The 25,056-nt window shown below is 36.9% G+C and overlaps 3 protein-coding genes and 3 non-coding genes across 8 annotated transcripts; 4 read left to right on the top strand and 2 right to left on the bottom strand.

Annotated features, from left to right (window-relative positions):
- Positions 1–354: 354 nt before the first annotated feature.
- On the bottom strand, positions 355–15,328 carry lrsam1 (leucine rich repeat and sterile alpha motif containing 1). 3 transcript variants are annotated; one of them, XM_067406374.1, is made up of 25 exons: positions 15,274–15,328; positions 14,813–14,970; positions 14,606–14,662; positions 14,405–14,449; positions 14,237–14,314; positions 14,074–14,142; positions 13,453–13,537; positions 13,078–13,199; positions 12,851–12,941; positions 12,605–12,714; positions 12,464–12,493; positions 12,257–12,379; positions 11,492–11,631; positions 11,307–11,351; positions 10,555–10,625; positions 10,219–10,318; positions 9,790–9,877; positions 9,522–9,596; positions 7,984–8,064; positions 7,606–7,701; positions 5,762–5,860; positions 5,544–5,675; positions 5,372–5,441; positions 5,084–5,247; positions 355–4,672 (listed from the first exon to the last, which is right to left on the bottom strand). In XM_067406374.1, exons 2-25 carry the CDS (start codon positions 14,882–14,884, stop codon positions 4,550–4,552), a joined length of 2,166 nt encoding a protein of 721 aa, XP_067262475.1. In that variant the 5' UTR covers positions 14,885–14,970; positions 15,274–15,328; the 3' UTR covers positions 355–4,549. The 3 variants fall into 3 exon arrangements, with proteins under 3 accessions (XP_067262475.1, XP_067262473.1, XP_067262476.1); XM_067406372.1 differs by having other exon boundaries at positions 15,161–15,321; XM_067406375.1 differs by having other exon boundaries at positions 14,813–14,910; positions 15,161–15,321.
- Positions 15,329–15,447: 119 nt separating this feature from the next.
- On the top strand, positions 15,448–18,925 carry rpl12 (ribosomal protein L12). The gene is made up of 7 exons (XM_067405995.1): positions 15,448–15,592; positions 17,118–17,191; positions 17,450–17,548; positions 17,635–17,716; positions 18,320–18,406; positions 18,679–18,791; positions 18,882–18,925. The coding sequence occupies exons 1-7, from the start codon at positions 15,556–15,558 to the stop codon at positions 18,885–18,887; spliced, it is 498 nt and encodes a 165-aa protein (XP_067262096.1). The 5' UTR covers positions 15,448–15,555; the 3' UTR covers positions 18,888–18,925.
- On the top strand, positions 17,254–17,380 carry LOC137035156 (small nucleolar RNA SNORA65). Its single transcript, XR_010897049.1, has one exon. It is a non-coding gene; the product is annotated as a small nucleolar RNA SNORA65 (small nucleolar RNA).
- On the top strand, positions 17,799–17,925 carry LOC137035154 (small nucleolar RNA SNORA65). The gene has a single exon (XR_010897048.1). It is a non-coding gene; the product is annotated as a small nucleolar RNA SNORA65 (small nucleolar RNA).
- Positions 18,478–18,604, top strand: LOC137035157 (small nucleolar RNA SNORA65). The gene has a single exon (XR_010897050.1). It is a non-coding gene; the product is annotated as a small nucleolar RNA SNORA65 (small nucleolar RNA).
- Positions 18,926–19,423: 498 nt separating the features above from the next.
- pole3 (polymerase (DNA directed), epsilon 3 (p17 subunit)) lies at positions 19,424–21,176 on the bottom strand. Its single transcript, XM_067405998.1, has 4 exons — positions 20,757–21,176; positions 20,508–20,593; positions 20,305–20,423; positions 19,424–20,190 (listed from the first exon to the last, which is right to left on the bottom strand). The coding sequence occupies exons 1-4, from the start codon at positions 20,820–20,822 to the stop codon at positions 20,015–20,017; spliced, it is 447 nt and encodes a 148-aa protein (XP_067262099.1). The 5' UTR covers positions 20,823–21,176; the 3' UTR covers positions 19,424–20,014.
- Positions 21,177–25,056: the final 3,880 nt, after the last annotated feature.

Raw genomic sequence — 25,056 nt, 5'->3', positions numbered from 1 at the left:
CATGCCTGAGCAAAAATTCAATGATGATATCATTTTTTCCACATTCAATCTTCACTTCTGTAACCCTTGCTGCCTTGGGTTTGGAGCATTTTACAACTCAATAAAGGTAAGCAATAAATATATTTCATTATATAATTATCCTGCTGCTTAATAAATACCTTAAGCTTATTGTATATTTTATGTGTGTCAGGCCAGGGACAGCAGATTGCTCGGAGACCTCACATCGGCACGGTCTTATGGCAGTAGAGCTCGATGCCTAAATATTGCTGCTGTCATTATTTGTGCCTTTGCTGTAATTATCCTCATCATCGTCTTTGTCACATCGAGTTACTTCTCAAGTTATCTTTATTATCATTAACTCATCCAAAGAATTAATGTCTAAAAGTTTGTATTCGCATGTATGTAATTCTTTATTGCTTTTTATTAAATAGGTTTATTACATGTGTTGAAACTTTGCATTATTCTTTTATTGAACATTGTCACTGACCTACTGGTGTTGCAAAACTGACTGTTCGTGTGTGTGTGTGTATGTGTGTATATAAAATGTATATATTGTGTGTGTGTGTGTGTGTGTGTGTGTATTATAAAAGACATGCAGTTGCAGTATGTAAAAAATAGCCCTCTTAATTCTAAAAGGACACTAGAACACATTATTTTAGCAGGTTTATTTTGCAGATGTGTGACAGGTGAGATAACTCACACTCTTAAAAATGAACAGGCACCATTTCAATGGATGTGGTTGGTTGGGTACAATTATAAAAGCTAAAAAAAAATACATTATATTATGAATATGCAGACAACAAAGGAAAACATGTATTGGCAGTATGTATGTGAGAAATGAGTGTAACATTGAGATTCAATCTTACTCGGTCAACACAGGTAAGGTGCCTTTTGTATAGTATCAAATGACCACAAACCTTATCCATTTTTATAACAAAATAAATGTAGGAGGACTACAGTGCGTACATAAGTTAATAATAACCTGCCATCAGAGGGTAGTTTATACAGTAACTCCTACTATTACTATGGTCTAGAAGAGTTCTTTTTTTACTTGTTTTTGGTACACTATCATGTACTGATTGCACATTCTGCTAAAAAGTCTTTCAGCTTTAAGAATTTTTTTCTTTAATGACAAATGCAATTTGAGCTGCACAGCCAATAAAAGACATATTTGTCCAGTCCAGTCCATACAGCATAACTGAATCACACAAAACACACAGATTAAAAGGTTCTGATGTGAATTATCATGCTAATAAACACTTCAGGATAATTTCTTGAAATATAAATGAATACGAAATTAAATGAACATTGTTTTAACTACAGACATACTAAGTTCTTTTTTCATTCTGTACATATGACGAGAGAAGCAGACTTGCATATAAGAGCACTTGGATGAAGACAGAAGTAATTTAGGAAACACTATTGCATGTGTGCAATACTTGAAGTCACTGAAACTGGACGGCTGACAGAATAAAAGGACTGGCAGAACATTTGTGAGGTTGATTGTTTTGGAGTGTTATATAGCAAGTACAGTGCCTTCAGAAAGATTTCACTTTCAACCTGTAGTGTTGCAGTGTTGCCAAGTCAGTTTAAACCATTTAAATGCAGAAGGCTCGATTCTGTAAATCTAAAAAAAATATAAATATATTAAAGGTGGTAAAGAGGATGTTTTGTTTTATACATTTTTGCAATATTACTTGAAACTGTCTTTACTAACTGATAAAAGACAATTTATTAGGTGCACTGAAAGGAATAAAATTAATATACATCATCTGTGCACGAGGTAGGGCCTTAAAAACATCAGCCAAACGTTTACGTGATCATCGCGTAAACGATTGGCCCTCTGGCTTGTCAATCACTGCCATGACGTTCCTTCCTTGTGAGAGACGAGCACGGCCGCGCGCTCCAGTAACTTTCCACACTTTTGTGCGCCGCATGCAATGTTTTTGTCAGGAGACCGGAGTAACAACTGCAGATTATGAGTTACCTGCGGTGAGTCCGACATAATGAATCCACTAACATGACACAGCGAATGCCGGTGGTAAACACTCGTGTTCCAATACTTGTGCACAAGTTTTGGGATGCGTTCCTTCGAAATTCTTACGCATGCGCTCATTTCAAAAACTCAGTAACAGTCTTTGGTTTCTCAGTCGACGAAAATCCTCTTTAGCACCTTTAAGATTAAAATTTGTACTAAAATTTTAAATCGTAAAAATGACTTTAAAGGGATACTCCACCGTTTTTTCATATTAAACTATATTGTATGGCGGAATACCATAGCAAGTGCTCGGGAGCACTTTGACTTGGCGCAGTGATATCTTCACTCGTGAAAAGTCCTCTCACCGGCCCCCGCTCCCTCTCCTGTAAAAGTCTCGTTGGTTCTATTGATGGAAATGAGAGAGAGGAGGAGAGGGAGCGGCAGGATGGGAGGAGGATTACTGCGCCAAGTCAAAGTGCTCCCGAGCACTTGCTGTGGTATTCCGCCATACAATATAGTTATCCATTTTACACGCTTAGAAAAGCGCAACGTTTTGTTTTGTGTCACCGTCCTAGGTCGAGTTACAGTACTCGAGTAACCGTATTTAAATAGGGAAAACGTGGAGATGTTTGGTAGCTTCTCTGCTTGGCCCCTATTGAATGAACTGGGCTAAGCTAAGTGCTAACAAAGTTTCGCCGCAAGACAGAGCGATTTAGTGCACGCACTGAGACGAGAGAGGTATGTATCAACTCGTCTTAGTTAAGGGAATAACATAGTTTCATATGAAAAAACACCCTGAATTGATTCTCTCAGATGGCACTGCAGAGTAAAGGTCAGTTCACACCGGGTGTGTCTCATACGTTGTGAAAAGTGAAGCCGCGGGCTCTTTGATCGCCCCCTGGAGGCTGGATGCAGTACAGGTCATAAACCCCACCCTCTCAATGCAGTCGAATGAGACTTCAGTGAAAACTTAAAAATAAATTCTGCTTCAAATAAAACTTTCTGAAAGATGGTTTTGGTCATTTAAGGTAGTTGTTATCACACTGATATATATTCAATTGTTCGTTTTTGTGATGATTTAGATTTTAGCTAGCAATTTGATGCTATAAAAACGGGGCGTGTCGTCATGATTCGAAGTTGATTGACAGCTTGTCTGAGGACTGTCGGAGCTTCGAGGGGAGATTGAAGATGTATTAACTAACTGTTAATTTTCAATTTCTTTGTTATTTAACACCAACAAAATGAGTTGTTCAGCAGTAAACTGTCCTAACCGACCTACAGGATCTGACGGATCACTGAACTTTTTTTCTGTAACATCAAATGTGGGCATTATAAGCTAATTAATAAATGTTATTAATTAAGATAACACACCTAATGTTAACCATGTCGGGAAAAAGCAGGTGATCGTTATCTGGCAGTTACTTATTATTTTTATGGGTATAAAATACTAATTAGCAGGACAAAACTAATGATAGCCTACTCTAATTACAGCAATCGATCTCCTGTAACGTTAGTTGAACTTAGCAGTCATCTGGGCGGAAGTTTGATATCGCGACTCCGCCTCCGGCTCAACTGACGATTCCTTCTGCGCATGCCCAGGCTCCAAACTTCTTTTTTTTTTTGACGTATTGCGTAACGTGTCAGCGCCCATTCATCAGCCCATTTTGGCTTCAGTTCAATACAATGGAATGAAGCGGCGTCGCGGCGTCCATCTTTTTTTACAGTCTATGGTTCACACCAAGAACAATAACTATATTAGCATCCACACCAACGGACGATGGAGTCCTGTTTATTATAAGCACAGCACACGCTGCAGTTATGTCAGCTGCCACTTTAAATGTTTGAGCTCTTTAATTTGGGGTAGATTCTGATTGGCTGTCAATGTTTTTTATCCTCCTGGAAAAATAAAAAATTGTTCAGAAAGTGATTCAAGTGATGTGATTCCTTTGTGTTGTTATCGTTATAGCTGTGGTGAGGACTTCCTATTCTCAGAGAATTAGAATTATTAAAATGTATCTTTAGAGTTATTGTCCTTGGTGTGAACAGCTCTTAATGGTGATGCAATTTGGTCCTACTATATGATGGTGATGCTAGAATAACATTATGGGCATGGGGGGACTGTCTCATGTGGATGAAGATGTAGCTTTACAATGGAGAACATGCAAATATTTAAAAATATTTAGTGGGGGGGGGTTGACATTAAATACAGAAAAGGCACAAGTGCTTTAAGCATGTACATCAAGGGCAATACTAAGACTCAACAAGTTGTATATTAGTATATATATTCTACTCATTTTTTTAGTTAGATGAACCGTTACCAAATAGTTTCTTACTGTTAATTTATTGGAATATGACTAGCTTAAGATGAACTTTTTTGCCATTGGACAACTGTCTTGCTGTTTATGTTCCTCTCTGATTGGCTTAGTTGTTGCAGGAGTAGAAGAGAAAATCCAGTAACTTCTAAAGTGCTTGAAGGTTCACAGACTATGATTTCATGCAGCAAATGGGACCAATAATGACACGTGAGGTATGATCCTGACCACAGAAGTACTAGGTGGATGCTCGCCGGCTTCAGCCATGGTAAAGACGGACACGCTGAGATACAGAAGCACGGCACAGAGGGCAGGACTGCAGGGCATCGCTGCAGGTCTGGCAACAGCATACGTGTCCACACGGCAAGAAGATCACATGTGACTACACAAAGCAGAACAGGAGAGGAAATTATGTGTTTTATTTAATAAGGATGCATTAAATTGATCAAAAGTGACACTAAACACTACATTGTTACAAAAAAAAAATCAATTTCAAATAAATACTTTCTAATAAAAAAAAAAATCAATATATAAATATTTAAATAGAAAACAGCATTTTAAATTGTAATATTTAATAATATTACTGTTTTTACTGTATTTTTGATCAAATAAATGCAGACTTTGTGATTATAAGAGACTTTTAAACAGTAGTAAAAATTTTTATTGTTTTCATTTTTAAATATTTATTTGAATACTTTTTCCACTGTTTTAATTAAACTTGTTAATATTTGCATTTATAATTAAGCTTTTAAATGAAGGGGTATATAACTTAGCAAATTAGTGAAGGCTTTACCTCACGTTCCATGCACACCACACACTCGGAATTGCTGAATCTATCAGGGGCAGTGGGGGTCAGAGGGGTGTTGGGGGTCAGTGGAGGAGTGAGCTGCGGTTGAAGTGGGGCACTTGGAGTAGATGGACCAGCTTCCTGTATCTCTTTCGCTGTTTTAGGCAATGCTGAAGAGACAAACATGTTACGATACCCTCAATCACAAATGAAAAACAAAAACACCTGAGTAGAATTCACAAATGTTGCTAAATTAAAAATAGAATGTCGTCAAGAGAAAATGTGCGCTCTTACGGTCAGACAGAGTGCGTTCTCTGGCCCAGTGGAGAAGAGCTTTCTGCACGCCAACCTCATTGATGCCCAACTGTATTAAAACAAAAGAAGTTCATGAAAGAACATTTCAAAATGCCTAGACAAACACACACTTTCACACATGTGGTGAAACACAAAGGGAAAGATGGCAGACCTTCCTAAGGTCTTTGGCGGTCATGTGTCGCAAGGCCTCAGCAGTGATTCGGTGGTGAGCTATGATTGGCAGGTAGTGTTGAGCAGAGAGTTTACACAGCATATTCCCCAGATCCCTATCCACAGCTGCTTCCTGTGGAGGAAGGAGAGGACAGTAAGTGTCTGTGATTTAGTGATTTAAACACAGGATCTCGAGGCCTGTAGAAGAGCTGCTCTGACCTGCATACGCAAAGACAGCGGTTTAGCATCCAGGAGCCTCTGATATTGAATCATCCAGTAGTTCTGCTGATTGGATTCACTCTTCTGTTCCAGCTCCATCTAAAAGAGCAAAAGAATAAACATCCTTAGTATCATTTCTTATACATTTTATAAAGGTCTTAAGCAAATTAAACAATATGAATTATCATGCCATTATCTGAAAAACATTTTTCCATGTTTTTTTTTCCCTACACAGAATAACAAATATACAGAGAACAGAAAAATTTGCCTCAAGTGAAAATTGTAGAATATTATTTCCCAAATTAACAATGCCTCAACAAATGACATTAATTGACATGACATTAACAGTAAAATGACCAGTAAAAAATACACAGCAATAAAATAAAATTAGAACAGAACAATACATATAAACTACAGATAGATAATTAGAACAGAATAATACATAAACATGATAGATAGAAAAATACATAAAATGACAGATAGAACAATAGATAGAACGATACATAGAACAATAGATAGATAGACAGATAGATAGACAGATAGATAGACAGATAGATAGACAGATAGATAGACAGATAGATAGATAGATAGATAGATAGATAGATAGATAGATAGATAGATAGATAGATAGATAGATAGATAGATAGATAGATAGATAGATCAGAATAATACATAAACGATAGAATACATAGAACGACAGATAGAACAATAGATAGAACGATAGACAGAACGATGGACAGAACGATAGACAGAACGACAGACAGATAGATAGATAGATAGATAGATAGATAGATAGATAGATAGATAGATAGATAGATAGATAGATAGATAGATAGATAGATAGATAGATAGAGCAGAATAATACAAACATGATAGATAGAACGACAGATAGAACCATAGACAAAACGACATATAGATAAATAGATAGATAGATCAGAATAATACATAAACACGATAGATAGAACAATACATAAAACGACAGATAGAAGATAGAATGATAGAACGACAGATAGAACGATACATAGAACGGTAGATAGATAGATCAGAATAATACAAACACATAGATAGAACAATACATAAAAGACAGATAGAACAATAGAGAGAACGATACATAGAACGATAGATAGAACGATAGATAGAACGATAGAACGATAGATAGAACGATAGATAGATAGATAGATAGATAGATAGATAGATAGATAGATAGATAGATAGATAGATAGATAGATAGATAGATAGATAGATAGATAGATAGATAGATAGATAGATAGAATAATACAAACACGATAGAATACATAGAATGACAGATAGAACAATAGATAGAACGATATACATAGAACGATACATAGAACAATCGATAGATAGATAGATAGATAGATAGATAGATAGATAGATAGATAGAACAATAGATCAGAATAATACATAAACACAATAGATAGAACAATACATAAAACGACAGATAGAAGATAGAATGATAGAACAATAGATATAACGATACATAAAATGATAGATAGATAGATCAGAATAATACAAACACGACAGATAGAACAATAGATAGAACGATACATAGAACGATAGACAGAACGATAGACAGATAGATAGATAGATAGATAGATAGATATAGATAGAGCAGAATAATACAAACACGATAGATAGAACAATACATAGAACGACAGATAGAATGATAGATAGAACGATAGATAGACAGAACAATAGATAAATCGATTGATTCTGATCAATTCTCGATCGATCGATCGATCCACATTAATTCTTAATAGATCGATTGATCTGGTTTCCAGTGTCTCCACTTGAGAAATTAAGGAAGCTGGTCCAGAATCACTCACCAAGACCAGCCTGAGCTCTTCCTCCCTCTGATCTTTCTGTTTGAGTAACTGCTGCAGTAGGTCAGTCAAAGCGGTCCTCTGGTCAGCCAGCACCTCCTTCCACACACACAGTGAATACAGTAAATACACACACTCAAACAATACAAAAGAATCATACTCCCAGAACGCTGTGATAACTCATAGAGGTGGTGTGAGCATGATACTTAAACAGAAATTGGATGAAATGGCTAAGTAATGAGAGAGAGAAAGAGAGATGCAAAAACAAACAAGAAATGTGATGTGCGACAACAAACAGAGTGATGGTTACTCCTCTCTACACTCCACAGCATGATGAAGCACTGAAAGGAAAGCACCACATCATCTACTGCTGCTACGTACCTGCAGGTTCTCAGTGTCCAAATTCCTCCTCTTAACCTCCAGCTTTGTCAACTGCAATAACTCTGCCTCTATGAGTTTAATCTATGGATACAAGCATACAGTGGGGGTGTGAATGGCCCCATGGAGACATGATAAAACAGCCATTCCTGGGGCTCTGCATCCAATGAGAGGTGGAATGTGAGAAGAATGGGCTGGCTGAAACCAAAAAAGCTTTTAATGACTAGAATGACTACACAAGACCATCTTAAACATTTTTATATTATAGACCTTATGTAGCCCCGCCCCTTTTCAGCACTGCGCTCATTGGGTCTCATTCATGAAACACAAGCAGAACGAATTTTTGTGTAAATCGTGTGTAAAGTGGTTCTGGCGTAAATTTCCGGATTCATTAAAATGTTCGTATTTTCCAAATGTTAGTTGGTACGAAAGAAATCTACACCTGCTCCCAGCCACGCGTAACTAGTGCGTTTAACATCCGAACGTTTTGCTCATTAATAAGGCTGCATTTTAATTCACCTTAATAAGGTACATATTTACACAGCATTTTGAAAAAATATTATATATAGTAATTACGTACGTTTTTTCTTTTTACTTTTATTGTGAGAGCCAGTAATAGCATCTGCAAACGGAGTACTTTAATCAAATAATTAATTGATTTCAATAGGGCTGGGCAAACTAATGGCCCCAAATGGCCAAAATCCTTCGTTTGGTGTCATAATATGATGCCCATATATAGTTGTCAGTCGGATTTAATGGGCGGGATTTATGGTAATTGAGAATGAGTGTGCACGCGCGTCCCATTTACGACTGATTGGAATTCATTAACACACACAAATTTAACTATCACTTCTGACGTTTACGAAGTATTTGTGAATCAGGAGAAGAGTTTTCGGGAAGGTCTCTTTACGCGCAAATCACTCACATATTTACTCGTATATTTACGAATGTTTCATGAATGAGACCCATTGTGTTCTGTCTTGCGGTTTGTATTTCCACAGCATGAAAGTTAGATCTTATGGATTTATGAAAGAACCGCTCATTTTAAAAACTTCCCTATCTACTGACATTTATGACATCCACTTCAAACATTACAATGCTCATGATAACTTTCATTAACTCTACAATAAGTAAATCCACTTCAGCAGAAAATTACAGTGATGCCATATACATATACAGGGCTACAAAAATGGAAGTTCAAACACAGAATTCTAAAGATGGCTGCACACTTGTTTCTCTGGCGCATAAGGTCTATAAGATTACCACAAAATACCCACTGAATTGCTTTGTTAATGAATATACTACTGTACAAAAGTTTGGGGTCAGGATTTTTTTAAAGAAATTTAACCCCATATTTTTGATATTATAAATAATAGTGTTGATAAAGTAAAAAAAAAAAAAAAAACCTTCATGCATGCATTTGTTATGGTTTATCCTCAGAAATAAACTGGAGCCCAGCCAACCAGTAATATGATATAAATCCCTGTATCTGTGAAGTCTTATTGGCACTTAAATCCTAAGGGAAACTTTAATCATCATACCTGATTACGGATATAAGCGTGCACACTGTCCTTCTGAAGCTGGAGGGCTTCAAAGGCGGCCTTCTGCATTTCCTCCTGTTGAAAAAGAGCCAATAAGGGTTAGTTAATCCTTTTAGACCTATTAGACCAGCAATGCACCACATGTAATATTTATAATAGTTTATTAATGTATTTTGCCTGTGGAGTGAATGGGTGGATGGAGTGCAGACTAATTTTTAATACAGAATACAGATTATGTACATTGAAAAATAGTGAATTGAATAGTTACCTCTTGAAGGATCTGACTAATGGCTTTGCTTTTGTCTAGCTGCTGCAGGGACAACACTTGGTCAAACTTCTTATCCAAACTGTCCAAACTAAATGAAGAAAAAGAGAGATTAAGACAGAAGGAAAAAAAATAGGACTGTCTACTTACCTGACTATCAAGCATTGCAGTTTCAAATGAGTTTTTTGTTTATGAACAAGCAGCACATTGTCATAGTAAGTGATGTATGTAATCTCAAAATCAGAGAATGTGTCTTGAAATCTGCTCACAAGTGACACTTTTGAAACAAATGTTAATACAGAGAGAAAACCGTCTTGTCTGACCATCATGTGTGATCAGATCAACAAGACGGATGTTGATACCAGGTGTAAACAGAGTCAAAATGTGCTGGACAGAGTTCAAAACAATATGTATTGATAAAACGTAAAGCACCTCCTGCAGGTCTCAGACACCAGAATCTGTGTCTTGGCTTCCCTGGCCTCCTGCAGTAACCTTAAATAGCAGCTCTCTGACAGCATCCTCTGCATGGCACCTGCAAACATGCATATATATAGACTTACATAGACAGTTGAAGAGTTTAAAAAATACTGGGGAAAGAGAGGGGGAGTGGGACTGATGCAGGTATGATTCAAACTACAAGTACTAAACATGTCTGAAGCACGTCACCTCAGATTTATAATGACTTGCCTACTAAATACAAAGTCAATTTTCTTAGATTATAAAACAATAAGGTAATTTTTAAGATAAATGTAGTTTCTAAAACATCACCTGCAACTTCCTTCTTCCTAAGAGAGTTGGCTTCTTCCTGCGTGATGGCAGTAAGGTGCTCCATTCGTATGCTAAAAACAACAACACATTCATAATTTTATCTCTATTCAAATAAAACAAAAATAAAAACAGTATAAATTTAAGATGTCACCATTTGCTGTGTGTGTAACTTCTATATACACTACTGTTCAAAAGTTTGTGGTCAGTAAGATTCTCTTCTAAGAAATTATTACTTTTATTCAGGAAAGAATACATTACATAGCTTAAAAGTGACAGCAAAGAAATTTATCATGCTACAAAAAAATTTAAAAAAAAAATCTGCTTCTAAATTGTAATAATATTTCACAAAAATACAGTTTTTACTGTATTTTCTGATTGAATTACTGCAGCTTTTTAAAAGAGACTTCTTTAAAAAAAATCTTACCAACCCCAAACTTTTAGTCTGTATATCTAAACAACAGATTCTGATACAGAACTAACGCCCCACTGCAGTGTTTGTGAAACCAAGTTAAAATAACACATCTTCCTGACCTGATCTCCAAAAATACAAACCCATAAACACTGACCTAATATGGGTTTGGTCAAAAGTGCTCTGTGTTTTAGCGCTGTTCAAACAGCTCAGTACTTGCAGCAACTCTGGACTGTGGATTTCTTAAGTGGTGCCATTAGAGAAAATTCACTTAGCAAGAGCTGCATTGATGGCAGGAGCCCATACTCCACTAGAGTTCGACCCATGTGTAATATCTACTCACCGATCCTCCTCCAGAGCTTGCAGAAATTCAGCACTCTTTGCCTGGCTATAATCAAATGAGCACAAACACACAACAAATAACCACCATTAAACTACACAATACTAATGGATTTAGCATGATTAAAATGACAGTAATAGCTACAGAAAAGTAAGACACTTAAAAAATGGTTCACATTGTGGCCTCACCGTTTGTTATCAAGCAGGAGGTCAGAGATGCGGCCCATGACAGCGCTCTCTGCCTGACGTACTTTATCCAGCATTTTCAGCCTCTCTGCTTCCTGGGCCTTCTGTTGCTGAGAAACACCTAACTCCAACCGTTCCTGCTCCTGAGAGACAGAAAAGCACAGAGAGGTGTCTTTCTGATAATGAGGACATGGTAAATAAAAACGTGTTTTTGTAAGCTAGGTACAGCAGCATAGTGTCGGCCCAGATTTGGCCCACATCCGGTCTGCGTGTAATCCACATGTACCAGATGTGGGCCAGATCTGGGCCATACTATGTTGCTGTCTGGTGTAGTGACTGAAAGAAATTATGAAAGAAATTAACACTTTTATTCAGCAAGGATGCATTAAATTGATCAAATGTGACAGTAAAGACATTTATGATGTTCCAAAAAAAATTATATTTCAAATAAATGCTGAAATAAATTTGAACTTTTTTCTTATTCATCAAAGAATACTGAAAAAAAATGTCTCATGGTTTTCACAAAAATATTAAGCAGCACAACTGTTTTCAAAATTGATAATAATAAGAAATGCACCAAATCAACAAATTAGAATGATTTTGGATAGCTCATGTGACAATGAAGACTTTCTATGAAAATAGAAAATAGTTCTTTTAAATTGAAATAATATTTTACTACATTACTGTTTTACAGTATTTTTAAATCAAATAAATGCAGACTTGGTGAGTGTAACTCACTCAAGTGATTAAAAAAATCAAAATGGTTACCAATTTGACAGACAGCAGGATGTCTTCTTTGCGGGAGTTGTTGAGGAGAAGAAGCTGAGTCTGTTCTCTCTGTTTCTCTTCAAGAACTTTCTCAAAGTTCAACTTTTCCAGCTGTTTCTGCTCCTAGTGTAGAAACAGAGAGCGAGATGTAAATACTACTTCACTGGAAGATCCAACAATAACAAAAAGAAACTAAATCAAACATACCTTTCTTTTCTCATAGTCCATGAATTTGCTCTGCAGTGTCACAGAGAGAGAACAGTGAGTCATTTTTACATTAACAGAGAAAATGCCACACCAACACGTTTAGGCACTGTATGAAATGACTAATAAATAGTGAAGACTGACCTGCCAGGCCATCTCCTCACCATCAACACAATCCACCTCCTGCTTCCCTTCATCGTGCTCCAGCACAGGCAGAAGATACTGGGATGGAGGGCAATAATCCAGACCCATCTCTAAACAACATCAAAATATGAACAAAACAGATGCACAGAAATACCTTGTTCCATCAAGGCTTGTGCATAATCTGTACTGTATACAATCTGTATTCATTGGTCTGCATCTAACCAGACTATAATAAAAGATCTGTACCTGAGCAGAGGTAGCGCTGCACTTCCTCTGTGCCGCCCATGCACACAGACGCAGGTGGATAGCTCATATCCTGTGCATCCAGGATCAGGCTCTGCGACACCACATATACACATACAGATATAAGAATGTCTTTGCAGTGTTCTCATTGCATATGAGCTTGATATGATACGACACAAATATGCCTCAAAATCTTTATCTTATGTGGGCCAAACATTTAAGATACTCACTTCTAGAGTGCGAACACTGGCCAGTTCTTTGGGTAATTCTCTGATGCTGTTCTCACTTATGTCCAGTGTACGCAGGCTGCTCATGTGACCCACAGACACAGGAATCACAGTAAGGCAGTTCCCTGTCATCATCGAAACATTTTGTTAATTTAAGTGGTTTAGGCTTTTATTACCATTTCATTTGATGTACAATGTGCCAAAAAAAGCCTAAACTCCACTCTTTAACAAAAAAAGTCAAATGACTGACAAATTTTTACTAGCTCTCTGACATGGTTTAACAACTTTCTGGAATCTACTGCAGTGCTCTAAGGAAAATATTTAAAAATGGATATTAAAACATGCGCATAAATATTTTTTAAAAAGCACAGAACAAACCTTTCACATTAAGTGTCTGTAGATGTCGTAGATCCCCTATAGAGTCTGGTAGCTGTTTTATGTGGTTCTTCTCTACATTCAGAACCTTAGAGAAGAAATAAAAATTTTATGTAAGCAATAAACATAAAGAATGCTAATTATCACTGAAACAATATTTAAAGAAAATAAAGCTCATGATCTTTCAAAACTTTAAGCTTGGTACAATTTTTTGTAATGTTTATGACAGAAGTCTCTTATGTTCACCAAGGTTGCATTTAATTGTTTAAAAATACAGTAAAACAGTAATATTGTGAAATATTATTACTTCAATCTTTATCCTTCAGAAATCATTCTAATATGCTGACTTGCTGCTCAAGAAACATTTCAGATTATTATCAATATGTCCTTGCTGAATAAAACATTATTTCAGAACAAAATAAATGTTGTAATCCCAATCTTTTGCAAATTAGTGTAGTCCACCATGACACATAAACGTACCTAGTGCTTCAAAGCGATAGATGTCAGTATGTTATGCATTTCATATGTGTATTGACAAATCAGCATCCAGAACAGTGTTCTGTTTTCAAGTGTCATATATAAGAAACAATTCACATTAGCTTAGTTCATATACAATAAACATACCTGCAAGGACAAAAGCTGCCCGATATCATCAGGAAGTGATGTGAGCTTATTTTCATGCAGATCCAACACCTTAAGAATGGACAAACATGAGATGTTGGCACTGGAGAGCAGTGTAAGACAGTTATGTGCTTGGCAACTGGTGTCATCGATCAGTTTCTCTCACCTTTAAAGTTGCTAAGGCACCAGTGCAGCAACCTTTAGGAACAAGTGACCTCAGGTCATTTCCATGAAGAATTAACACCTGCAATGAAAGTGGAAACTGCTGTCAAAAGTCTGTTCGCTTCGACCAACAATAGTTCAAAGAAAACAACACTGCAGTCAACTGACTCACTTTCTTCTGGAGCACTTTACATATTGAGAAGGCACTGGAGGGAACCTGCAGATATGCATTTCAAATATGTAAAAACTGTTGTGATATGGATGGAAGCAATCAGGTTATCTAGCAATAATTCACCCTCTTTCTGTTTCTTGAATGAAAATGTCTCCAAAATGTAAATAATGATTGCCATTCATTAGGGTTTCAGTAACTCACCTCAGTAAGCTCACAGGCAGAAATGTCCAGAATATCATCAGCACCTGCTTCTTTGGCCTGCACAAAACATAGGCATGTGGGTTTGGATCAGAAACAGTGCACTGTGACAGTAGGATGTTGCTATAAAAAGGTTCACTGCTGATACTTATAATCTGTAACATAAACAAATGTGTGGGCGTTACAATGCTAGAAACAGTAGAAACTCACCAAGCAAAGCTGGTACTCAAGTCGTTTCTTGGAATCTTCACTGGGTTTCTTCTTTTTGGAGAACAGAAACATCCTGAGGCCAGTGAGATTCTGTTTGTCTAGTTAAAACCCCACAACATCCACAAAAGTCACTGGATGTTAGCGTGACACTTGACTGACTGTGACAACACCAAAGAAACAGTGGGACAGAATGGACAAATTCAAGTAGGGCAAGAAACACAGAAGTAAAAATACAAGTGATAATCACTCGATATTCATAAGACTTTACAAGTGCCCCATTTTCATTAAAATTTGATGGATAACGAAACCAGATAGAGCAACATTAACGATATAAATAAAAGGACATACCTTACGCGAAACGAAGAATATATGCGAATAACCGTCAGCGCGATAGCTAAATTATTTCATCAAAACATGGGCTCCTTAAAATATTTCAATATGAATTTACTGCCCCTTGTTACCTTGTATACTCCCTCCCTCTCTGGCAGGACACAGACCAACATACACAACAGGAACAACTTCTCGGATGTTGTGAATGACGTAATGCGTCGCCGCAGTGTGAAAGGTTGCTCAGCTCTCGCGATACTTCGTGGCCTTTATATTCCTGGCGAAACACGCCATCGGTCTTTTCCTTTTTCACTTTGGTGGTGAAGGTGCAACAGTTCTCGGTCGTCCCGAATTCGGGTTCATCCGACACCCTCACCAATTCAAATTGAACTGAGCTCAACTTCGTCTGGTACACCATGCCTCCTAAATTCGACCCCAACGAGATTAAAGTTGGTATGTTTGTGGAATACGGTAACCCTTTGACGGATTTCTGATTGTGTGTGAGCGGCCATGCCTGCGCGCTGGCCTCTCGCGTCCTGGTATTAATAAATTAGTTACCGAATCATATAATTTGGTGAAAGCATTTAAACTAAATATTTTGGATGTACAACGTGTGACTTAATTGCGAGGCGTGAATTTCAAATGCTATCCATAGCGTTTTTAGAAATGCTAACTAGCTACTAGTCCGTGCACGCGGAGTTTTGAACGATTAACGTTAGATATGGCGTTTTGAAATGGGTGAAATTCACGGACAAGTGTTCACGTGTTGAACTGCTTTTTAACAGGATAATGGGAATATATATATATATATATATGCCAGTTTAAGGCTAAACATTAATTTAACACTAGATTTGGCGTTTTTTATTGAAAAAGTGAACTCAAATTCTGCAAATTTGTTTCTACCCATCAACACTGTAGATTTGCACTACGTAGGGAAGGATTCAACGTTTGAAAGATTACAATTACATAAATCATGGATTACAATGCATACCTCAGGGTTAGGCTGGGAACTGAGTATTGACCATTTTGTCATCTGATGTCTGATGGAACTGATCGACATCTTTCCTGTGTTAGTATCTGATGGTGCCTCTTCATGCCATCCTCAGATCACCACAGCATGTGTGCCATAGTAGGCAGGGTTTTACTGTTGACCCCAACTAGAACGAATGCTATAAAGACTATCGTTTTAGAGGGGATATTCAAATGGCTTTTCTCTCCTTTGGTCAATAGGGACTTTAAGCAGCAGCTGCTGATACAACGGCATTCTGGCGTTCCATTGCGCATGCGCAAATTTAACTGCTACTTCTTGACGTTCTACTGTAACCGTCTACTACGGCAGGGTAGTCGATTTGCCGTAATCGATAATGCGTGACCGACTAGATAAGTAAATGTTATGTTCTATGGTTATGTGGTATTTTAGTTGTATCTGTATGTCATTTAATGCCAACAGCAACCATTCTCTTGCTTTTATTTACATGTAATGTATTGTTTACTATGTCAAATGATTAAATGATCCACGCCATCCTCTTTGTTGTTGCTTTTTAGTGATTTTTGCGTTCTTTAGCTACGGCAGTTCCATCAACAGCTGTTGCTTAAAGTCCCTACTTTTCTCTGTGAAGCACGTTTTAATATGTGCTGGGTTTAACCTTGTGTGAAACTTTATTCCGTTCAGAGATTTTAACAAAGTTGAACCAAACGTGGTTTTGCAGTTTTTAGCAAAGATTAATAACCTGATGTGGTTCTACAAGAAGTTTTTCTTGTCATGAAAAATGGCTTCAGAAGCTAGCATGGTGTTAAAAAAAACCTGCCACCATGATGCACAATTCTAAATAAACTTTCATTTAAATTATCTTTGCACAATTTTTAGAAATACAGGGTCACACCGTTATGCATGTTCTGTAGTGAAGGTGTATTTCAGTTGTCTGTGTATTTGCATGATTTATTAAAAGCACACTAAGGCTTTTTCCCCCCCCTCCAGTGTACATGAGATGCACAGGTGGAGAGGTCGGTGCCACTTCCTCGCTGGCTCCCAAAATCGGACCTTTGGGTCTTGTAAGTATCTATAAGTTTGGTCTGTAGCATTTATTGTCCTGCTCTATATCATAAAGCAGCCTCCCGCCACTGTGCAAGTCTATTAAGTGTCTTTGTACAATCCAGTGGAGGCTCATAGTGACCCAGCTCTAGGAAGCAGGGCGGCCCCGATCTAATGGGCAACTCTGTGCCGAAAGGCCTGGAACAAACCGCTCGTGTCACAGAACATTGCCTCTCTCAAATGCTGTATGCTCATCTTTCATTCTTTCTTTCCCTCAGTCCCCTAAAAAGGTGGGTGATGACATTGCAAAGGCCACCGGTGACTGGAAGGGCCTGCGAATCACTGTGAAGCTGACCATCCAGAACAGGCAAGCAGCGGTAAGCCCTTGATGTCTTTCAGTCGGTATACTGGCTCTTGAGGTCATCTAGCCTTTAGACGCTTACAGGTTTTGTTGTTGCTCCAGATTGAGGTGGTGCCATCAGCCTCTGCCCTCATCATCAAGGCTCTGAAAGAACCTCCCCGTGACAGGAAGAAGGTCAAGAACAGTAAGTAGCTTTTACTCCACCTCAGTACACATTGGAGGAATTGTCTTTGTGTGTTCTGACCTTTCGTGGTTATTGCAAGCCTCCCGCCACTGTGCAAGTCTGTGAAAGTGACTGTGTTCTGTCCAGAGGAGGCTTATAGTGACCCAGCTCTAGGAAGCAGGGCTGCCCAACTTAATGGGTAACTCTGTGCCGAAAGGCCTGGAACAAGTTCTGTTGCATTTGTTGATAAAAGGTCACAGTAAAAATGTTAGTTTTGCCTTTCAAATAAGTGCTGTTCTTTTGAACTTTTATATATTCAAAGAATCCTGATTGCAAGGATTGCAGTTTCCACAAATACCAAGCGGCACAATCGTTTTATTCCAAGTTTCTTGAGCACCAAATCAGCATTTTCTGAAAATTCAGCTTTGCAATTATTAAATTAACAATTATTTAAAATAGTTTTTAAATTGTATTTCATACAGTATGATGAAATAAATTCATTTGTGAGCTTAAGACTTGTGCTTAAACCATTATTATTGACCCCAAACTTTTTAATGGTTGTAGATTGATATTAGTTTATGAATGGCATATTCGATATCTCTGTTTGTGTCTGTCTTCTTTTAGTTAAGCACTCTGGAAGTGTCACTTTTGATGAGATCATCAACGTTGCCCGTGTCATGAGGCCACGATCTATTGCCAGGGAACTTTCTGGTATGCATTTAAGCAAATTGTTACCTAATGCTTAATGTGTCTGTCTTTGAGCAATATTTATCGATCAGCCTTCCGCCACTGTGCTTGTCTGTTAAAGTGACAGTGTACTGTCCAGAGGAGGCTGATAATAACCCAGCTCTAGGAAGCAGGGCTGCTCAACTCCGTGGCTAACCCTGTGCCAAAAGGCCTGGAACATGTTATAACTAGGCATGAAATGAGTTATTTTTATTTTTAGATGATGGTACAAAGTGATCTTGTCCTTTGCTTCTCAGGTACCATCAAGGAGATTCTTGGCACAGCTCAGTCTGTGGGCTGCACCATTGATGGTCGCCCTCCCCATGATGTCATTGATGACATCAACAGTGGCAGAATTGAGTGCCCAACTGTAAGTACTGAATGCCATTTATGATTTAGATTTTTAAGCATTTTTAAATGTCTCTTTGCCTGTTTTAACTGGACTTTTTCTTTCTTGCAGGAGTAAAATGAGGATTGAAGACAAATAAAACTGATAAAATCCAAGTGTTGTGATTTGTGTTGTCATGATCTCTGGCATTTGATTATCTCATCTATGGCCTTAGCAAACTTCCAAAGGAAGATTTAATTTATTAAAATTAAAACTTAATGAAAAACACAACTGAATTGATTCAGAAAAACGCAATCACACAATGAAATTCAGTTAAAAGTTCAAATTCATAATTTAAGTATAGACTATATTTAGTCAGTGACCTATTTTGAAGATGCAAATGCAGACTTAAAGGGGATAGTTCACCCAAAAATGAAAATTGTCATTTACGCACCTTCAAGTCGTTCCAAACCTGTGTAAATTTCTTTGTTCTGCTGTTGACTACTGGGGGGGGATAGTAGGGTAGTCAGTGGGGGTGAGATCTGCTTGGTTACAAAAATTCTCCCCAAGTATCTTCCTTTGTGTACAGCAGTTCAATGAAATTTACATCAATTTGGAACAACTTGAGGGTGAGTAAATGACAATTTTCATTTTTAGGTGAATTATCCCTTTAAGACAGCATATTATGAATATTAAGCTGCATGACATGCATATAAATTGAGGACAAAAACTATGAAAATGACAATTTATTTGAAAAATAGCAACATGTTCTCAAATATCCCCGTGTTGTAAACCTAAAGTACAAAAGTATCTAAGCTTAGGTATGCGTTGCTGTCCTGGAACAAAAGCTGGTTTTAAAATGAGGGGGGAAACCTACCATGGTAGAAGTGTCGTATCAAAGTGTTTTATAGGTACTTCAAGCTGCTCCCTTTTTATTTATCCCAAATTGACAGCCAACACTTTTTTTCCCCATTTCTTTACCCCATTAACAGTGTTTATGTGCTCTCAAACTATGGACACTACTGTGTTATATGTAACTAATTAAACTGAATTTGAATAATGTGCAGTTTATATAAAAGATAGCTCCTTTGAATACAGTGAGGTATCTGCAGGAATGTTGCCACAGTTGTTCAATATCATGAAGCATATTCTGTACCAGAGGTTTGTCCAGACCACATATTCCCACTATTAAAGTGGAAACTACCATCATTTGCCATGGTTGATAGAAACCAGGGCTGACAGACCAAATAAAACAATCCTGCTTCTCAGTTCTCCACATCCTCTTCCTCTACTTCATTCTCTCCCTCCTGCTCATCATCCATGTGCTCGTCTTCCTCTTCATCTCTACTCTTGTCATTCTCATCTATGCTGTTCTTCTTCTCCTTGTCCTTTCGTTTTTGCTCAGATGCTTCCTTCTTGCCTTTCTGACCTTTCTTGTATGCTGTTAAAAACAAAAGCACAACGTCATCCACTCAAAACTGGATATACATCTGATGCTTTTATGAAAAGATGTAGCTCAATAGACCACAACCCTTCTGGTCCATACAGAATTCACCTTCAAGTGCTTCCCGCAAGGGCTGCAAGAAACGCTCGAACTCCATCTCCTCCATGGCTGACATCACATCTCCAGCGTTGAGGGTCTTCCTTTTTGCTTTCATAGCAAAATTGTTTGCACTGGTGTCAACAAAGCAGTGCAGATTACATATGGGTAGGTTGTCAGAGTGGAATTTCTCAAACAAAATTAAACTTATGACTTACCAAGATGTTGCGTAGAGAACGAAAACGCTGGCTGCTTGAGATATCGCTCTTCTTGCCTCCTTGGATACGTTTACTCCGTCTGGCAACTGAACAAGACGGAAGATAAGTTGACTAAATACATACAATATAATTGACTGCAGTGGCGTTTCGGTAAGACACAATTCACTGGACACATTTATATGGTTTTCACTTAAAATGCTTTTCGACTATATAAAGACAGCACTGAAATATGTTTACTAGATGACTTACTGCCTCCTTTATAATCCGCGTGATGACAGCATTGGGAAGATTGAGGTCCTCTGGTCTCTCGGCCATTACACTTAATATACACTTAAACGAGATGCAACACGACGATGTAATCTGTTTGTTTTATATTTGTGTCGATTAAAATGCGTGATCAGATGTCAAACCGAACAACTGCACAACCGCGAAAACTTTGTGTTAGCTTAGCCGTCTAACTTATCTGAGGGTGAACTGACACCAGATATAGTCGATTTAAGTGCGCTGAATAACGAACTTAGTTACCTTTCTTGCATATGCGTCAGAAGTGTAACGTAATTAGATTATTTATCTGCAAGTCAATTCTCTATAGAACAGGTGAATCTGGACAAAGCTAGTGTGCTTCACTGTTTTTCAGCCCGCTTGATAATCCAAACCCATGCGGTAACCTTTCACCTCTCACCGCTCTGGCCCGCCAATCAAAACAGACGTTCAGTCATGACGTCAATTTGTAGGCTAACCCGAAATAAACGCCTTTATACATGAGATTTATACGTGCGGTTGCATATTAAGTGACGACGCTTTCACGTTTTTTAGAACATAAATTAGACAGATAGCCTTCAAATGTGCTTTATTATTATATTTTAAATTTCTGTTGTTAAAAGGTCACATTCTGGTAGTAGTTGTAGTCCTGTCAGGGTGTAGGCTAATCTATTATTTTAGTTAGCAACATTCGTTCCCGAAAAAAAGCCCAGCAGCTTATAGGCAGACCTTCTTATAGTCATAAATTAAAAATGTATTTTCTAAAAAAAATATCAAAGTGAAACGAGGGGGGAGAAATACAGTTTTGCTGTTTTAGTATTTGATTTAGTGTTGTTTTTGGGCCACTGTCCAGCACCATTTAGATGGCAATTTAATAAACAGCTGTTTATCTGCATCTCAGATCGTGTGAAGTATAGCCTAAACTCTACGTCAGAATGGACCTCTGAACAAACAGAACTAGAAAAGTTCTGCCTTTTGCTCATCTTATCGCAAAACAAGTCTACAGGAATAATGTGTTTATTTTCATATTAGCGGGACTTTCTGAAGCATGCAGTGATCACGTATAGTAATACAGTGCAACTGCTCATTTACACGGAATGTATATTGTAGTAATTTCATGGTCTTGCAAGCGCGTTTAGAGCAGTGTTAATGTTCTCAAATCATCTCCATTTATAGCATATGTTTCAAGTGTTTGAAAGTACTGCTTGCGTGAGAATGAATGTGAAACATGATGCACGCTGGACCAGAAGCAAATACTGGAATAGGCTAATGTTACTACTTCAAACAATTTTTCCTCTTTTCTTTCTTTCTTTCTTTCTTTCTTTCTTTCTTTCTTTCTTTCTTTCTTTCTTTCTTTCTTTCCTTCTCTTTCTTTTTCTTTCTTTCTTTCTTTCTTTCTTTCTTTCTTTCTTTCTTTCTTTCTTTCCTTCTCTTTCTTTTTCTTTCTTTCTTTCTTTCTTTCTTTCTTTCTTTCTTTCTTTCTTTCTTTCTTTCTTTCTTTCTTTCTTTCTTTCCATAGCATCATATTTTCCTGATTTACCTAAACTGAGCAAAGGTAGGGGAGAGCAGGGCACAAAGTAATACTTTTTGACTTTCTCAGTTTGTGTAAATTAACTTGGGGTTCAGAGTATTTATTTTTTTCCCACGTTCATTTCACACATGTCCAGAACAATTATGTGGTTTTGTTTCATTAATACAGTGTATACTTTTTTCTTGATTTACCCTGAAAGAATGGAAGTGAAACGTGACAACATGCCCCATAGGTGGGGTACATTGTAACATGACCATACAGAAGCTTAAAATGTTATTTGATTTAATCAAAGAAACTAAAATATTTTGTCAATAAAATACAATTATTAAATTTTCATATAAAATAATGGCATTTTTTAATAATTAAAAAAACTAATTTTTGCGTTTGACAACACACCACAAAACACAGCTAAACAGCTTAGTTCAAAACATAATAATAATTAATAATTTCTTAATATTGACTCTCAGTCTTTATTCACCTTTTTCTCATGGTTTCTCAATAGAATTCATAAAAGTATAGCATAGTTCTAATAGGGGCACATTGTAACAAAGTGTTAAAACATGTCCAACCTGCTCAACTGGGATTTAAACCTGGCTCCTGTCTTCTGCAGGTTAGATCAGCATTAAAGAACTACCTCAACTGTTATATAACAGATATAAGATTAAAATAATATCAGAATTATGTAATTTTAAATAAACAAAAAATAGAGATTAAAAAAATAACTCGAGTAAGAAATATAATTTTGCTATGGCTAAATAAATGTTCAGTTATAAAGATTTTTTTAATTTTGCCGCAATTTTTTCTCGATATAATGTTGATATGGCAACTAGTAAATACACTAAGTTTCATCATGCTGGCATGTGTGGAAAGTTTTAAACCATGTGTGTTACAACTAACCCTGTATTACTTTGTGCCCCGTGCTCCCCTAATCTGTATATCTATTTTCTTAAAAGTGGAAAACTGTTACACATTATTATTAGTGAGGCTTTATAATGGAATGAAGGGTATCTTATAAGGGTTTATTTTGTGTGTATAAAGTGAATAAAGGCAGAAAATTCTCGTCTCCGTGTGTGGTCCCCCCAAATAGTAGTTTAGGATTTATAACAAATTGCATGTGGGTTTTTCCATTACGAATTCAATCTACACAGACCCATAAAAATGAACTGCTGGTGGGCGTGGCTTTTTTTTTTTTTTTTTTTACATCTTCTTTATTGTTTGCCATGCAGTTGTGTCAAGTTCAACCTCATTTGTGGTAAATGGCAAAGACTTTCCATGACCGTTTTTCCCCTCTTTCTTTGATGCTCATCAAATGTCTTGAGGTTAGCTTCATTAGCTCATAAAGCAATTAACATTTAACACCATGTTGTCTTTTTATAGAGATTGGTAAAGTTTTATTCTTTCTCTTCACCCTCTGATGTCATTCAGATGTTCACTTTAAGTGTATATTTTGAGTGAGTATGTCTGAATATGACTTCAGTTTGCCATAATAGCCTGTGAACTATAATGTTTTGATTGATTAGGATAAACCTGGCTTAATAATAGGGAGGTAATTCAATCTATTGTATGGAAATTTATTTGATACAACCTCAAATGGGGTTAAAGTCTTATTTTTCAATAACTCAAATAACACAACACATACATTTAAATTTGCCACAGTATGGAAAGAGAGTCTGACTCAGTATTATTATATTTCTTGGCTGTCTCTCTTTGTCAATGGAAAATCATTAGATATACCTGAAAGGCATTTATTAGGACTGATAATTTGTGGATGGAACGCCATGGTGCCATGGTATCATGGCGGTAATGTATGATAGCAACACCAGGTGTCACTACTAATACTGATAATTCTTGAGGATTTTAACGGCACCTGTGTTACTGTACATCGCTTTCCCTCTCTCTTAAAATTAAGACCATATATATATATATATAATATATATATATATATATATATATATATATATATATGCTAGGGCAGTGCAGGAGGACTCCCATGCATGCACTCAATGGGAAAATGCTGATTGTTAAATTACTTTATTTTCACAATAATTAAAGATGGCAAGAAACAGAAGTTGCAATAAACCTTTCTTCCCTATTGTGATGTATATCCAAATCAAATTCATTCCTGAACAAGAAAAAATATAGGGCAGGACTTAATTTTGTCAATCAAGAATTGATTGTGTAACTGTCGTAGGCCAGTAAGAGCTGTGCGTGTAAACCTCACTCCCCTGATCTCAAGAGGCAGTATAGCGAATGCTGCTAAAGACTGCAGCCTTTAGCCTTCTTGTTAGAGTGCCAGACTCTTACACTTAGAGTGGGCAGTTCGAATAGGAGGGGTTACAATTGGATTGATGGGTCATTATGGTTTGCTATTGCTGTGATCTCATGGCTGTTCCACCCTTGCACCAGTAAACACATTATCAGAGAAAAAAAAAATGTTATTTTGTTTAAAGATTATGAGGGCACATTTATAATAAATACTCCATAAGAATAGTATTTCATAAAAGAAATGATGAAATGTCAAATTTGATTTCATGGTAATTTTAAAGTGAAGTCAATGTGTTACCTCCATAGCAACAGTCCTTCAATTTCAAGCTATAAACAAAACGGCAGTATTGCAACTTTTGAAAATCTATTTTATGTGACATGGAGACTATAGAAGTCAATGTTATTTCTATTTTTATATATATATATATATATATATATATATATATATATATATATATATATATATATATATATATATATATATATATATAT

The sequence above is a fragment of the Chanodichthys erythropterus genome, chromosome 13 (genome assembly GCF_024489055.1).
Source record: "Chanodichthys erythropterus isolate Z2021 chromosome 13, ASM2448905v1, whole genome shotgun sequence".
NCBI classification, from domain to species: domain Eukaryota; kingdom Metazoa; phylum Chordata; class Actinopteri; order Cypriniformes; family Xenocyprididae; genus Chanodichthys; species Chanodichthys erythropterus.
The sequence above is the reverse complement of the archived record's forward strand: the minus strand, read 5'-3'. Positions and strand labels throughout refer to the sequence as shown.